The 12,753-nt window shown below is 39.2% G+C and overlaps 3 protein-coding genes across 7 annotated transcripts; 1 reads left to right on the top strand and 2 right to left on the bottom strand.

Annotated features, from left to right (window-relative positions):
* Positions 1–530: 530 nt before the first annotated feature.
* Positions 531–1,562, bottom strand: LOC125591901 (putative nuclease HARBI1). The gene has a single exon (XM_048766817.1). It carries the CDS (start codon positions 1,560–1,562, stop codon positions 531–533), a length of 1,032 nt encoding a protein of 343 aa, XP_048622774.1.
* Positions 1,563–1,587: 25 nt separating this feature from the next.
* On the bottom strand, positions 1,588–4,317 carry LOC106427810. Of its 5 annotated transcripts, none has more exons than XM_022708652.2 (4): positions 3,789–4,310; positions 3,185–3,236; positions 2,807–3,103; positions 1,588–2,336 (listed from the first exon to the last, which is right to left on the bottom strand). In XM_022708652.2, exons 2-4 carry the CDS (start codon positions 3,206–3,208, stop codon positions 1,692–1,694), a joined length of 966 nt encoding a protein of 321 aa, XP_022564373.2. In that variant the 5' UTR covers positions 3,209–3,236; positions 3,789–4,310; the 3' UTR covers positions 1,588–1,691. The 5 variants fall into 5 exon arrangements, with proteins under 5 accessions (XP_022564373.2, XP_048622198.1, XP_048622197.1 ...); XM_048766241.1 differs by having other exon boundaries at positions 3,185–3,232; XM_048766240.1 differs by having other exon boundaries at positions 3,185–3,248; positions 3,789–4,300.
* A 533-nt stretch (positions 4,318–4,850) lies between these two features.
* On the top strand, positions 4,851–5,561 carry LOC106427811 (probable disease resistance protein RPP1). The gene is made up of 2 exons (XM_013868536.1): positions 4,851–4,963; positions 5,060–5,561. Exons 1-2 carry the CDS (start codon positions 4,851–4,853, stop codon positions 5,559–5,561), a joined length of 615 nt encoding a protein of 204 aa, XP_013723990.1.
* The last annotated feature ends 7,192 nt before the right edge of the window (positions 5,562–12,753 follow it).

The following is a 12,753-nucleotide window of genomic DNA, read 5'->3' as shown; positions in this document are numbered from 1 at the left end:
ACTATAATTTTGCAAATTTGATTAAAATATTTAAATAAAAGTCTAACAATTGTTTGATATATGATAAATTTTAACACACTAAAATCCAACAATAGTTTTGATATATTGATAACTCAAAACCAATTCCAAAAATAAATAAAGATAAGATAGTCTCAAAAACTTTAAATAGATCATGGTAAATAAAAACTTAAACATAAAAGGATAATGAGTTTGCATTATCAATTGGTCCAAAGGAAACAAAACTACAAACCCATACTAGAAGTGAACAGAAAAAAGCGGGAAACAAAATTACAAACCCACACGTGAGCTCCATAACAGCTCATCTTGATTCCAATCCCTTGTGGTCTCTAACTATCTCAGCAAACAACTGAAACAAATCCTTCTTCACAGCTTGCTTCTAGTCACAAAGAAGAAGTAAAAAACGAGAATAAGCATTTGCCACAAAGGGATCATCAATACACATTACAAAGCCCAAAGAGAGAGAGCTTCAAAAGACACCATCAAACAACTACTTATCAAACAACTTACATCTAGTATGGAAGTCGAAATCCTCTCGCCATCTCTTCAGTAATGGAATCTCGCATAGCTTCCATGACTCTATCTCCAGCTGGTACGTATGCAACATGATCATCTTCATCCCCATGATGTTCATATTCTTCCACTCTTTCCCAATGTGCAAAATCACAATCCTCATGGTTTGAATCTCTTATAAAATTGTGGAGAGCCATTGTTGCTGTCACAATCTTCACCCATTTATTCAGCTCATACTTTGGGTGCTTCCTGTCAAGAATCCTCCACTTAGCCTTCCATATTCCAAATGTTCTCTCAATTACCGAACGCAAGCCAGAATGTTTTCGGTTGAATAACTCTCTGCTGTTTGTCGGTGGTCCTCCTCTAACAAACTGATCCAGGTGATATCTAGTTCTACGGTGAGGTCCTAAATAACCAGTTCTAGTTGGGTATCCAGAGTCTACTAGATAATACTTTCCAACTGGAGGATGAGGAAAAGAAGCTTCTTCCTTAGCACAATATGTCAACACTTTTGTATCATGTGCTCTCCCAGGAACCCCAACATAAGCATATATGAATTTCATGCTGAAATTACATATGGCTAAGACATTCATAGTTGGTTCTCCTTTTCTACCTCTGAATGGATCGGCATTCCCAGAAGGAGGACGAACCGGCACATGAGTTCCATCTAAAGCACCTACGCAATCCTTAAAAAAAGGATAATATCGCGGATCATCTACTAGAATAGGACTAGCACTTGCAAACTCATCCCTTTCAGGTTTCACAATGTCTGCTGCAAGTTTCAACAAAGAACTTAAAACCTCATCTATCTTCCTATTCACTGTGTCAGATGAATGTTGGTATCTCTCAGCTAAAGCCCGTACGGATAAATCTTGTCCAGCCATCTCTAAAAACATTGCTACACTCTCCTCTAAGTAAACATGGCAAGTCTCTTCTAGCTGATACTTCTCTGATAGTATCTTACATAAGCTATTAAATGTTGCTTGGTTCATGCGAAGAATCTCATAGCACTGTACCTCGGAATCGTTCATGAAACGTTGCACTCGACGCTTTCAGTAGGGTGAAACTCATAAAAATATTGTCATAAACAGTCACTAAAACATGATTCATTCTAGAGTTCATACTAAACTAAGACATAGACATAAAACATAAACAACTCCTCAATGATCTCTGCTTTCACCAGTTGCAAACTCCAAATAAAGAACCCTGTTCTCATCATCTCCATAAAACAAGAAAGTCTGACGATTCGCAGCATCTTCTTTGAGGTGGTTAATTGAAGCTTTGTAGAGAGGAGACCACATCCTTACAGCAGACAAGGAGTGAAGAACCTCCATGGCTCGAAGTTGACTACAACTAAACTCGGGATGATTCTCTATTAGATGATTCTTGTGGGAAAGAATCTTGTCTCTAGACTCAACACTCTCCCTAATCACATCAGCCACAGCTTGTCCTGCTTTTACAATCCTTGATCTTTTCTTATTAACCTTTGACCTAGAAGAAGAGGGGCCAACATTCTTTGATCCAAAATTTCTTGATTCAGATGCAACATCAGTTTCTTGAGTAGGGACACCACGCCTTGATTCAGCTCCAACAGCTTCTTCAGTAGGAATATCACGTCTTGACTCAGCATCATCCTCACCATCAATCTCATCATCATGATCTGAGTGCTTTGTGTCTAAAACATCTTCACCTTGCTGAGCAGACCAACCTTCACCTCCACTAATATAAACTGTCCCAAATACCTTCTCCATCAAATCCATATTTGCTATCGGCTTGTCTTTAAATTTTCTAGCACCTGGCCACTCCTGAAACAAGAACAAAAATCAAAGTGAGAACACTTATTTCTTCTCGTTAGCGTTGTTGCTTGTGCCATAGATTTGTTAAACGTCAGTTTTGTATAATGTAGTACAGTTTATTAAACTATACGGTGTAAATTAACGTCAGTTTTTTTGTGGAATATTTCCTACTTTCTGTTCTTGTTCTCACAAATCAACTTTTTGTTTTTTTTTTCTGTCTTACTCTTCTTACCGACTGTGATTCAGATTATCACTTAACGCTAACGAGAAAAAATCAAAGCAACGCTAACTGTATAGGTTAACCATGAAGCAAACTACTAAAAACACTACTCTGATTTTAATACTTTAAGTCGCAAACAACTGAAACAAAATGAAAGATAAAAACTGAACATAACAGAGAATCATCATCACATCATTATTGTTCTAACAATACAATCAAAACTGAACCAGTAAAATTAAGAGGATCATAGAACTTGTACCTTGCATCGCTCATTCCACCAGTCCTCACTCATGTTGATGAATCCGGTTGAATCAAAACCAAGCCCCGTTCTGTTCCGAGTCAACTTCTTAAAAGACTCATACTGCTTCTTGCAAGTATTGTACTTTATCCCAAATTTTCTCCATGGAATTTTTACACCAAATGCCTCATAGAACTTATCTATTATCGCCTGTCTCCCAGCCTCATTAACCATCTGTTTTCTTATGTTTCCTTTCAGATTATCATCAAGTCTTAGTTGAAGAAAGAAGCGTGTTTGTTCGTCACTCCATGTAAGATTCTTATTTAAAGATTCAAGACAATAAGAAAAGTATTTGACAAAACTGAGATCAAATAAGAGATTAGAGGGGAAGATACTCACATCAGTTCCAGGGATGGATGTCATTGTTTCTCTTCAAAGGTTCTGCAACTATCTTCAAAGTAAACTTTAAACATAAGAGTAAGCAAACCCATGAACCCATGAACACAGCTAACAGCATACCCATGAACCATTAACCATCTGTTTTCTTTCTAGTTCCAGGACCAAAGACTAGTCAGACTGTAAACATAAACCCATGAACACAGCTAACAGCATACCCATGAACCCATTAACCATCTGTTTTCTTTCCAGTTCCAGGACCAAAGACTAGTCAGACTGTAAACATAAACCCATGAACACAGCTAACAGCATACCTATGAACCCATTAACCATCTGTTTTCTTTCCAGTTCCAGGGCCAAAGACTACTCAGACTGTAAACATAAACCCATGAACACAGCTAACAGCATACCCATGAACCCATTAACCATCTGTTTTCTTTCCAGTTCCAGGGCCAAAGACTACTCAGACTGTAAACATAAACCCATGAACACAGCTATCAGCATACACATTGCAAAAGTATTACATGAACACAACTAACAACATGACAAACAAAACCCACAACATAACTTATAGGATATAGATTACAGAGATCCTAGAAACTCTTACCTGAGAGAGAGAGAGAGCCTGATAGAGAGGTTGCCGGAGAGAGAGAGAGAGCGCCTGAGAGAGAGAGAGAGAGAGTCATAGAGAGAGGCTGAGAGAGAGAGGTCGCCGGAGCCTGAGAGAGAGAGAGCCTGAGAGAGAGAGAAAGCGCTTGAGAGAGAGAGCCTGAGAGAGAGAAAGCGCTTGAGAGAGAGAGAGAGCCTGAGAGAGAGAGAGAGCCTGAGAGAGAGAGAGAGACTGAGAGAGAAAGAGCACCTGAGATAGAGAGAGAGAGAGAGCGCCTGAGAGAGAGAGAACCGGAGAGAGAGAGCCCCTGAGAGAGAGAGAGCCGGAGAGAGAGACTGAGAAAGAGCGAGCCGGAGAAGGAGAGAGAAAGAGAAAGAGCGCCTGAGAGAGATAGTCTGAGAGAGAGTTCACCGGAGAGAGAGGTCACCGGAGAGAGAGATCGGAGAGGTCGCCATGAGGAGATCGGAGAGTTCGCCGGAGAGAGGTCGGAGGAGAAGAAGATTGGCCGCAAGAGAGAGTTACGTGAGAGATGAGAGTGAAGCACAAAAATTTTAGGGTTATATGTAGCAGGGTCATTTTTGTCATTAACCATTTTTGACTGAATCAGCTGCAGCTGGATGCATGGTGAAGACTCAGCCAGTTTTTTTTTTAAAGTTCAGCTGAGTTTTCGAAACTCACCCAGTTGATCCATCTGGATGTACCGATAATTCACACTAAACGAACACTAAAATTCACCTTCACCCAGATGGATCAGTTGACTGAGCAAACGAACAGGGCTTTACTCTATTGGGAGTGCAATTAAGCTAGAAAAATTGAATCTCAGTCATTGCTCAAATTTGGTGGAGCTCCCTTCATCTATTGGGAATTTAACTAAACTTCAAGAACTGAATCTCAGTGGTTGCTCAAGTTTTGTGGAGATACTCTCCTCTATTGGGAATGTAATAAATCTTCAAGAACTGAATCTCAATTCTCAGTGGTTGCTCAAGCTTGTTGGAGCTCCCTTCCTCTATTGGGAATGCAACTAATCTCAAAAAATTGAATCTCAGTCATTGCTCAAGTATGGTGGAGCTTCCTTCCTCTACAGACATTGAAGAGTTTGATCCATGGATGGGGAGCTTATCTGGTTTACGTCAACTTGTACTAAATGGAATGGAGAAGCTGGTATCACTCCCGTAGCTTCCCGATTCGCTACGTAAACTAGATGCAGAAATTTGTGAGTCCCTGGAGAGAGTGGATTTCTCTTTTCGAAATCCGGATATTCGTCTCAGCTTCCATAACTGCTTCAAACTAAATCAAGAAGCGAGAGATCTCATCATCCAGACTCCAACCAATGAATATGCAGTCTTTCCCGCTCAAGAAGTGCCTCAGTGCTTCACATACCGATCATCTGGGAGTTCCTTAACTGTGAAGTTGACTCAAATGCCTCTTGGCACATCAACCAAATTTAAGGCTTGCATCATATTACCTGGTGATGTGGACGAAAATGACTTAAGATGTTGGCGAAGAGCATATGTGTGCTGTAGAATCACGTCTAGAGGGAATGATCTCAATACTTGTTTTAAAATAGCAGAACGGGTTGTTCCGGGGCATCTGTACGCATTCGAGGTTGAGGTTGAAACAGAGGAGATGACTTCCACCGAGCTTGTTTTTGTGTTCGAGATCCAGTTCGACTATTCACTTGTAGAAAGGTCCGAAGAATGGGAGATAAAAGAATGCGGGATGCTTCAACTCTTGGAGGTCCCTTCCCTTCATGCTGATAAACATTATTGACAGCTTCAAAGATTGCCTTAAAACCTAAGTAAGACGGAACACGGAAGCATTCGGAAAATGACAATGCAACATTCCCAGACTACTCTTTGGGTCCCTAACAAAAGTATCTTCTTGTGCTTGTAATCGAGGAGAAGCTGCTGTTGGTAAAGCAAACGGTCGTCACAGCTTAGCCTATATCGCTAGGTATCGCCCATCTCTTTGGGTCCTATTAGAGAGAAAGAAAAAAACGATGAATGTTTAATGTGTGGTCGCTAAGCGTTTTTTTGTGTAAGTTCTCTCTGTAGCTTCGAACTCAAACCTTTGGAATCTTATATAATAAAGGAGACTTTGGTCTCTCCTCAGCCCTCCACATCACCAGGAAGCATGGGGCTTTTGTTGACACGTGGCACTCCTAAAAACATGTGTTATTCATTTTGATTTTTCTTTAACCTAATCAACCCTCGCCGTTCCAAATCCCCTTCCCAGCGATTCAACTCAAAAACGGCAGTCTTTATGGAATTGAAAACTCAATACCCACAACTTTATCTTGCTTCTTTACTTCTTCTTCAAGCTCGCTCATGGAGTATATATAGAGGGTTTGAGCGTCTTCACAATCATCTATTTGGTCCGCCTTTAATGGCACAACCCTAAAGCTCTCTCACCAATATCCGATAATGGCTAATCAACAGCTCCAATTCTCAGAGCTCAACATAGGCCGTAGTATAAATTTTGTGTCAAGAAAGGAGGAAAGTCGATGGGTCTCGATCTGGTCCTGCTTGATGGATAAGTAACTACTGTAAATTTTGATGTACGTTAAAAACCATTAGGACCTTCTAAGAAAAACATCTCACGGGGTAAGCCTCACCTGCTGATGGTATCCGTTGTTTAGGCATCTCGATCTCTGTTCTTTTTTTATTCGTCTCTTTGTCTTTTATTGTTTGCGTTATTGGATTTATATCTCGACGATGTAATTCGATTTTCATCGGGGGATGGGGGCTTAAGATTGTTTGGTATCGCGTAGATAACCAGCACTTGATATCTCCGTCGCGACCTTTCACTCTCGAGACAGTAGCTTTTCGTCATGGTGAATTCTCAAACCCACTCGAGAATCGGGATGGTACGCGTCGAATTCTTCTTCCAAAGTTGAGATTTTTGCAAAATTTGTGTTTATATATCTGCCCATTTTACTTCCTTCTGTGCAGGCAGAACATGAACAAGAAGCTATCAGGCAGAGGAACATGGCACTGTAACTTTTAATTTCTAATAACCTTCACGTATGCCAGTTCTGTTTTTTTTTTCAATTGAGAAAAATTGCATTTTGTGACTCATTGTGAACTAACCTGATGTGCAGGGGAAGCATGCAATCATCAGAATCCAGATCAATAGAGAGCGCAAGAAAATGCTAAAAGGTGTATCGTTTGTTATCTATTAGCTGAAAAAAAACTCTATGTTGAGCTAAACTATTCTCTGATTGGAACATATGTTTAGGGAAGCTGATGAACGTAGACAAGTGATGCTTAGTCAAATGTTATCTTCCCAAGCGCGAGAGAGAAGTATTTCCCATAAAAAATGCTTTGGAATTCGTCTTTCTTCTCTTCATTTGTTTCTTGTGAGTTAAACAATATCATTGAGTTTAAATTTGTCTTGGATGTGTTAACAGATCCAGAGGTATTGTGCGGTGGACGACGATTAGGATGAGAAAAATTAGGATGTGGTTTTTATACATATGGAGATCTCACTGTTGAGTTGGTGATGTTGAGTTGGTGATGTTGAGTTGGTGAGTTCACTGTCGCATGTTCATTCTGAGTGAATCTTAATGGTCTTCCAAATGGTGGGATGAGATATGAGAGTAATCAGAAACTGGAACTCTGTATTTTTTTTTGTCATTTCCTATGTGAACCATCTCTATCTTTATCTTCATCTTTCTCATGATTTTCTCCAAAGTCATTTGCTTATTATCTGACTTTTTTTTGCTAATTAATACATTCTCTAATCATGATTGATACAAATAAATATTTGCAATTCTCTTGGTTGTGAACTATTGATGCTTCTCCATCATCTTCTTCACAAAAAAAATCAAAGATCAAACTAAATACTAAAACAATTGTCAATTAGGTGACGCTATCGTGCAACTTTTATGCCAACATATCCATACATTTTTTTTTATTGTTGCTAAAAATATCTAATACATTTCCTAACGATTGATTTACAACCTTCTCAAAACTATGTGATAACCTAAAATACAATGGTCTTAGTTAGCTTTGACACTGAAGTTGTTAGTTGTTATAATTGAAGGGCAAGGGGTCAATCTTTTTTTTTCCTTTTTGTCAACAGCAAGGAGACAATATAACCAACATAGATGGATAAGTCTACAAATGTTACTGTTTGCTCTCTCTATGTTTTATTTTTAACTAATTTAGGTGTATATAAATTAGTTTTAAGGAAAATAAAAAGAGTATTTTTCATTTTCTATTATGAACAAAAATGAACATATCTATTAAAATAAATCCGATGAGTGAATTGAGGTGTAGAAATATATTAATTTTTTCAAGGTTAATTTTATGCAAGAAAAATAAATTTGGTGAATAGATATTGTTCTAACATGTTATATAAATCATTACATTTTCTATAATTTTTTATTTAATAATTTATGTTCACTAAAAATCTGTTAGTCGTTCTTTTAACTCAAACCAACAAAATTTAATAAAATTTTTAATATAATATTGAATTAAAATATATTTATTATTTTAAATTTTTAATAAATTAAAATAATTAAAATATTAAATAGTTTTATTGTAGATTCACCCGCCCCGCCCGTAGGGCGGGCTAACCCCTAGTATATATATATGCGGTCTGATCTCCCAATTTTGAGGTTAACTTATTTTCCAAAGCAAACTGTTTTTTTATTCCTCTAAAAGAATTTTCCTTATCGAGTGCATACTTGCAAATTCCAGTGGGTGCACATAAAACAAATAAATTATACAATACACTAAATTTTTCAAAATATTGTAGATGCAAGTGCAACACATTGTTTGCAAAATAGCTTCGCCCGGCCGTCTCAAATAAATTTTATACCCTGTTCAAAAAAAAATATTAATCATACATTTTATCAAGTAATTTTAAAATTTAATAACTTTGTCTGATTTTTTTTTAATTATAAATTCTAAATTTAGCATTATATCTAAAATTTTAAAGTTTCTTACCATAATTTATCTATATATTTTAAAAAATTCTTAAACTTTTTATTTTTATATTTTGGGGTCCTGTTCGACCGCTCCACTTGCGCGTGCTGTTAGACGGCCTTGGCCCCTGCATCCAAGTTTGTTTTCTAACTTGCGGTATTGATATATGGTGTTTTTGACATCTTGTATATATGTTTTATAATTGATTTTCAAGTCTTTATCGACTCTTCCTACTATTTTTCGAGTCATTAGAGGTCTGAAGTTGTACATGAGAGAAGATAGACCACTTGGAGCAAAAATGACAGAAAAGAGTGCAATTTGGAGTTTTTTTCACGCAGAGCAGTCCGATTGGCTGTCGATCGAACGGGGCAACCCGAGTGCATATTCCAGCAGCATAGACTTTTTAGGAAACTACAAGTTAATTGGGGATTTGCCCTAATCTCCATGTTTTTTTTTGATGAAATGTTAAATTTATTGATCAAATAGAGAGTATATGTACAAGAATACTCTTAAAGAATATAAATTCTATATCCTAACTATGTGTGCTAAACCACTTATGTAGGAGTCCCCGAAGCTTTGGCTTCTCATGATATCTCGTGGACGTGATTCAGTTCCTGACAACTTTGTCTATAATGCGCGCAAGCTGACCTACTGCACGCGTCCGCTGGTTGTGTCTACCCTCATTCCTCTCGATCCATATGTAGTAGACCGAGACCTGAAACACTAGCCTCACAAGTATAGAGGATAGATAGTCATGCGGCCTGGCTGTAAGATACTGCAGTGTCGTGGTCCAATCAGGACTAGCCCCATTTGACAACAACGTTCCAGTAACCTCCAACCAGAGTGTAAAAGTGTAGGGACACGCAAAATATAAATGGTCCCTTGATTCCTCAGGCTCCCCACAGAAGATACATCCTTGTATTTGACCCCAACTTCTCATTCTACTGCATGTCGCTAATCTGTCTTTAACCGCCAGCCACGTTATATAACTAAATCTAGGAACTCCTTGGGTAAACCACACTGCCTTACTCCACTCTTTGAAATCTCCTTGCGTACGAACAAGATTCGAGGTTTCTCCAGACGAGAATCGACTCTGGTACTCCGTTAAGCCATCTCTCCAGAGTACAGCGTCTTCCACATCAGCAACTAGATGGATTCTATACTCTCTAATCTGGTCAGCCAGGCCTCTAATGGTCGAATCTCTGCAGTTGCGAAAATGCCATTCATTTCCAACGAAAACTTCATCTATAGTAGCATTCTGCATAACCCCTAGCTGTTGTGGACCTCTATCCCCCATGAGATCAATCAATCTACCTAGTGGGTGCCACAGATTAGGCCAAAATCGAATAGACTTGCCATTGTGAATCTCCATTTGTAGGAATTTTTGTGCGAGAGGCCGGAGCTTCAGCAAATTTTTCCACGCCCAAGAACCTACTGCCCGCTCCTTAACATCCCAAAAAGATTCATTGTGAATCAAGCAAGTCCTTACCCAGGCAGCCCATAAGGAGTCTGAAGCTTTAAACAACCGCCATATTAGTTTCACATAGAATACATGAACTACATCCTTTATTCTTCTCACTCCTAACCCACCTTCTTCCTTCGGGGTACAAACCTCCTCCCATGAAATCTTAGCTTTACTGGTTATGTTTGGAGATTCACTCCAGAGAAAAGCAGAGCACATACTTTCGATTTCGTCGATACAGCCCTGAGGAAGAGAGAAGGCAGCACACCAAAAGTTGGTTATACTAGCTATAACCCCTGTTCGAAACTACGCTAGGCGCTAGTCGGGCGGCAACCCCAAGCCTAGCGAGTTATCAAAAATTCGGAGATTAATCGGAGATTAATCGAGCCTATTTTTTAATATGATTTAATATATTTATAATATGTTTATGTAACAAATCTGATAGTAAAAGTTTTATACATACTTATATATATACACATATACGAGACAAACAAATGTCGAAACATCATAGTCCAGTGGCTTGAGATGGTTATGTTATTCTAGGAGGTAGCGGGTTCGATTTCCCTAATTTGTGTCTTTGCCTTCTTTTTTATCAGTGCGAATATTTAAAAAAAAATTAAAAAACACTTACATTTTGTCCCACATCGGTTAACAACGAGGAAGAGTGGTCTTCGAGTCGCTTATAAATAGAAGAACAAAGTCTCAATAATTCTCAGACAAGCGAGCTTTGTTTTAAGGGCCACAATTTGTCAGTGCAAGTTCAATTATTACGCGAAACTAATCGGTTAAATCCGATTTTTAAGCACCTAGTCGAGTTTTTTACCATTTTTAAACGGTTTTCCGATTTGTAGAGCCGATTTGGCTAAAATCGTGGCGGTTGGCTCTCGCCTAGCGCCTACTCGGACGAGTACTCGGCTAGGCGCCCGAGTTTTCGAACAGGGGCTATAACAGACCTTATCAACTGCAGCCTTCCAGCGTATGATAGGGCTTTACTCGTCCAACTTAGAATTCTGTTACGTATCTTCACCAGAAGCGGTCATAATCACTACGTGACATCAATTTCGTAGTGAGTGGTAACCCCAAGTAGGTAATCGGAAGTGCTGAGACAGAGAGGCCTGCTACACCAGCCGCAGCCTCAAGTTCATGTTTCCCTCTTCCAGCTGCAAAAACAGTGGACTTCCCCACATTGATACATAGGCCGGACATACTAGCAAACTCTTCGAAGACCTCAAGTACTCACGCTAGCGAGCTTGGAGTCCCATCAGTAAATATAACAATATCATCCGCAAATCTCAAGTGTGACAAATGAATTTCCTGACACGATGGGTGGTAACCAATCTTCCCTGCTGCCACTGCTTTATTAATGAGTTTCGATAGCACGTTGCTCACTATTACATACAGATATGGCGAGAGAGAACAGCCCTGCCTGATGCCTCTTGTATTTGGAAAAAATCCTTCTAATTCACCATTGACCGAGACCGAGAAAGTTGCTGTCTGGACACATCTCATAAGCCATGTAACGAAAAGCTCTGGATAATTCATTGCTCGAAGAGTTGTTTCCACAAATGACCATTTCACAGTATCAAACGCCTTTGATATATCCAATTTGATGACTGATCTAGCAGATATCGACGGTTTGTGGTAGTCTTTAACCAATTCTGTAGCTACAAGTACATTCTCCAGCAAGAGTCTACCTTCAACAAAAGCGCACTGATTCTGTTCAATAGCTAGAGGCAGCGTAGCTTTGAGACGCCGCTCTAAGATCTTGGAGATCACTTTATACACCACATTACAACAAGCGATCGGACGAAAATCCTTCATTCTCTCTGCAGTAGTAGTCTTGGGGACCAAGGACAACAATGTCACATTTATGTTCCGGGGCATCAGGCCAAAGATGAAATAAGATTGGACTGTGGTGATGAAATCTTTACCCACTACCGGCCAAGCTGCTTTGTAGAATTCCATTGGAAACCCATCCGGTCCTGGCGCCTTGTTTGCTGGCATAGAAAACAACACTTCTCTAATTTCTTCAGCTTGAACTAGCCTAACTAGGCTTGCAGCAACCTCAGTTGGACACCGATAATCCACTATGTCCAGAAGTTCCTCTGGCGTTATCTGTCTATCATCAGTATGCTGTTCAGAGAGAAACTTCTCATAATAGGAAGCCGCCTCAAGTTTTATTGCGTCTTGATCAGTCAAGATCTGGCCATCCTCATCCACTAATCTCCTGATGCCATTCTTCGCTGCTCTACTTTGACAGACTTTATGGTAGAAACGAGTATTCCTATCCCCTAATCTCAGCCACTGAATTCTGGATTTCTGGTAAAAGAATTGCTCTTCAATACCAGAGATATGGTGCCAGTGTTCCCAAGCATCAGATGCAGCTTCAAAGGTACTAGCGTGGGGATTCTGCATAGCTTCATTCTGTTTAACACACAGATCATCATATGCTAACTTCACAAGGGTAGGTAGATCCCCAAACATATCTTTATTAAGACTCCTCATCTCAGATTTCAACATTTTCAGCTTTGGGTGGAATAACTTCAATACCGATATAGAATGATACAAC

This window comes from Brassica napus, chromosome C8 (assembly GCF_020379485.1).
Source record: "Brassica napus cultivar Da-Ae chromosome C8, Da-Ae, whole genome shotgun sequence".
Taxonomy (NCBI): domain Eukaryota; kingdom Viridiplantae; phylum Streptophyta; class Magnoliopsida; order Brassicales; family Brassicaceae; genus Brassica; species Brassica napus.
This window is presented reverse-complemented; position numbering and strand designations above follow the sequence as displayed.

What these genes read in the sequence shown, in the direction of transcription:
- LOC106427811 (XM_013868536.1), top strand. Translation starts at nt 4,851, where the DNA reads ATGGTGGAGCTTCCTTCCTCTACAGACATTGAAGAGTTTGATCCATGG. An exon ending in GAGAAGCTGGTATCACTCCC is followed by an intron (nt 4,964 to 5,059) that starts GTAGCTTCCCGA and finishes TATTCGTCTCAG; the next exon opens with CTTCCATAACTGCTTCAAAC.
- LOC125591901 (XM_048766817.1), bottom strand. Translation starts at nt 1,562, where the DNA reads ATGAACGATTCCGAGGTACAGTGCTATGAGATTCTTCGCATGAACCAA.
- LOC106427810 (XM_048766239.1), bottom strand. Translation starts at nt 3,208, where the DNA reads ATGACATCCATCCCTGGAACTGAT. An exon ending in CATCCATCCCTGGAACTGAT is followed by an intron (nt 3,104 to 3,184) that starts GTGAGTATCTTC and finishes TCTTTAAATAAG; the next exon opens with AATCTTACATGGAGTGACGA. An exon ending in GGTGGAATGAGCGATGCAAG is followed by an intron (nt 2,337 to 2,806) that starts GTACAAGTTCTA and finishes TTCTTGTTTCAG; the next exon opens with GAGTGGCCAGGTGCTAGAAA.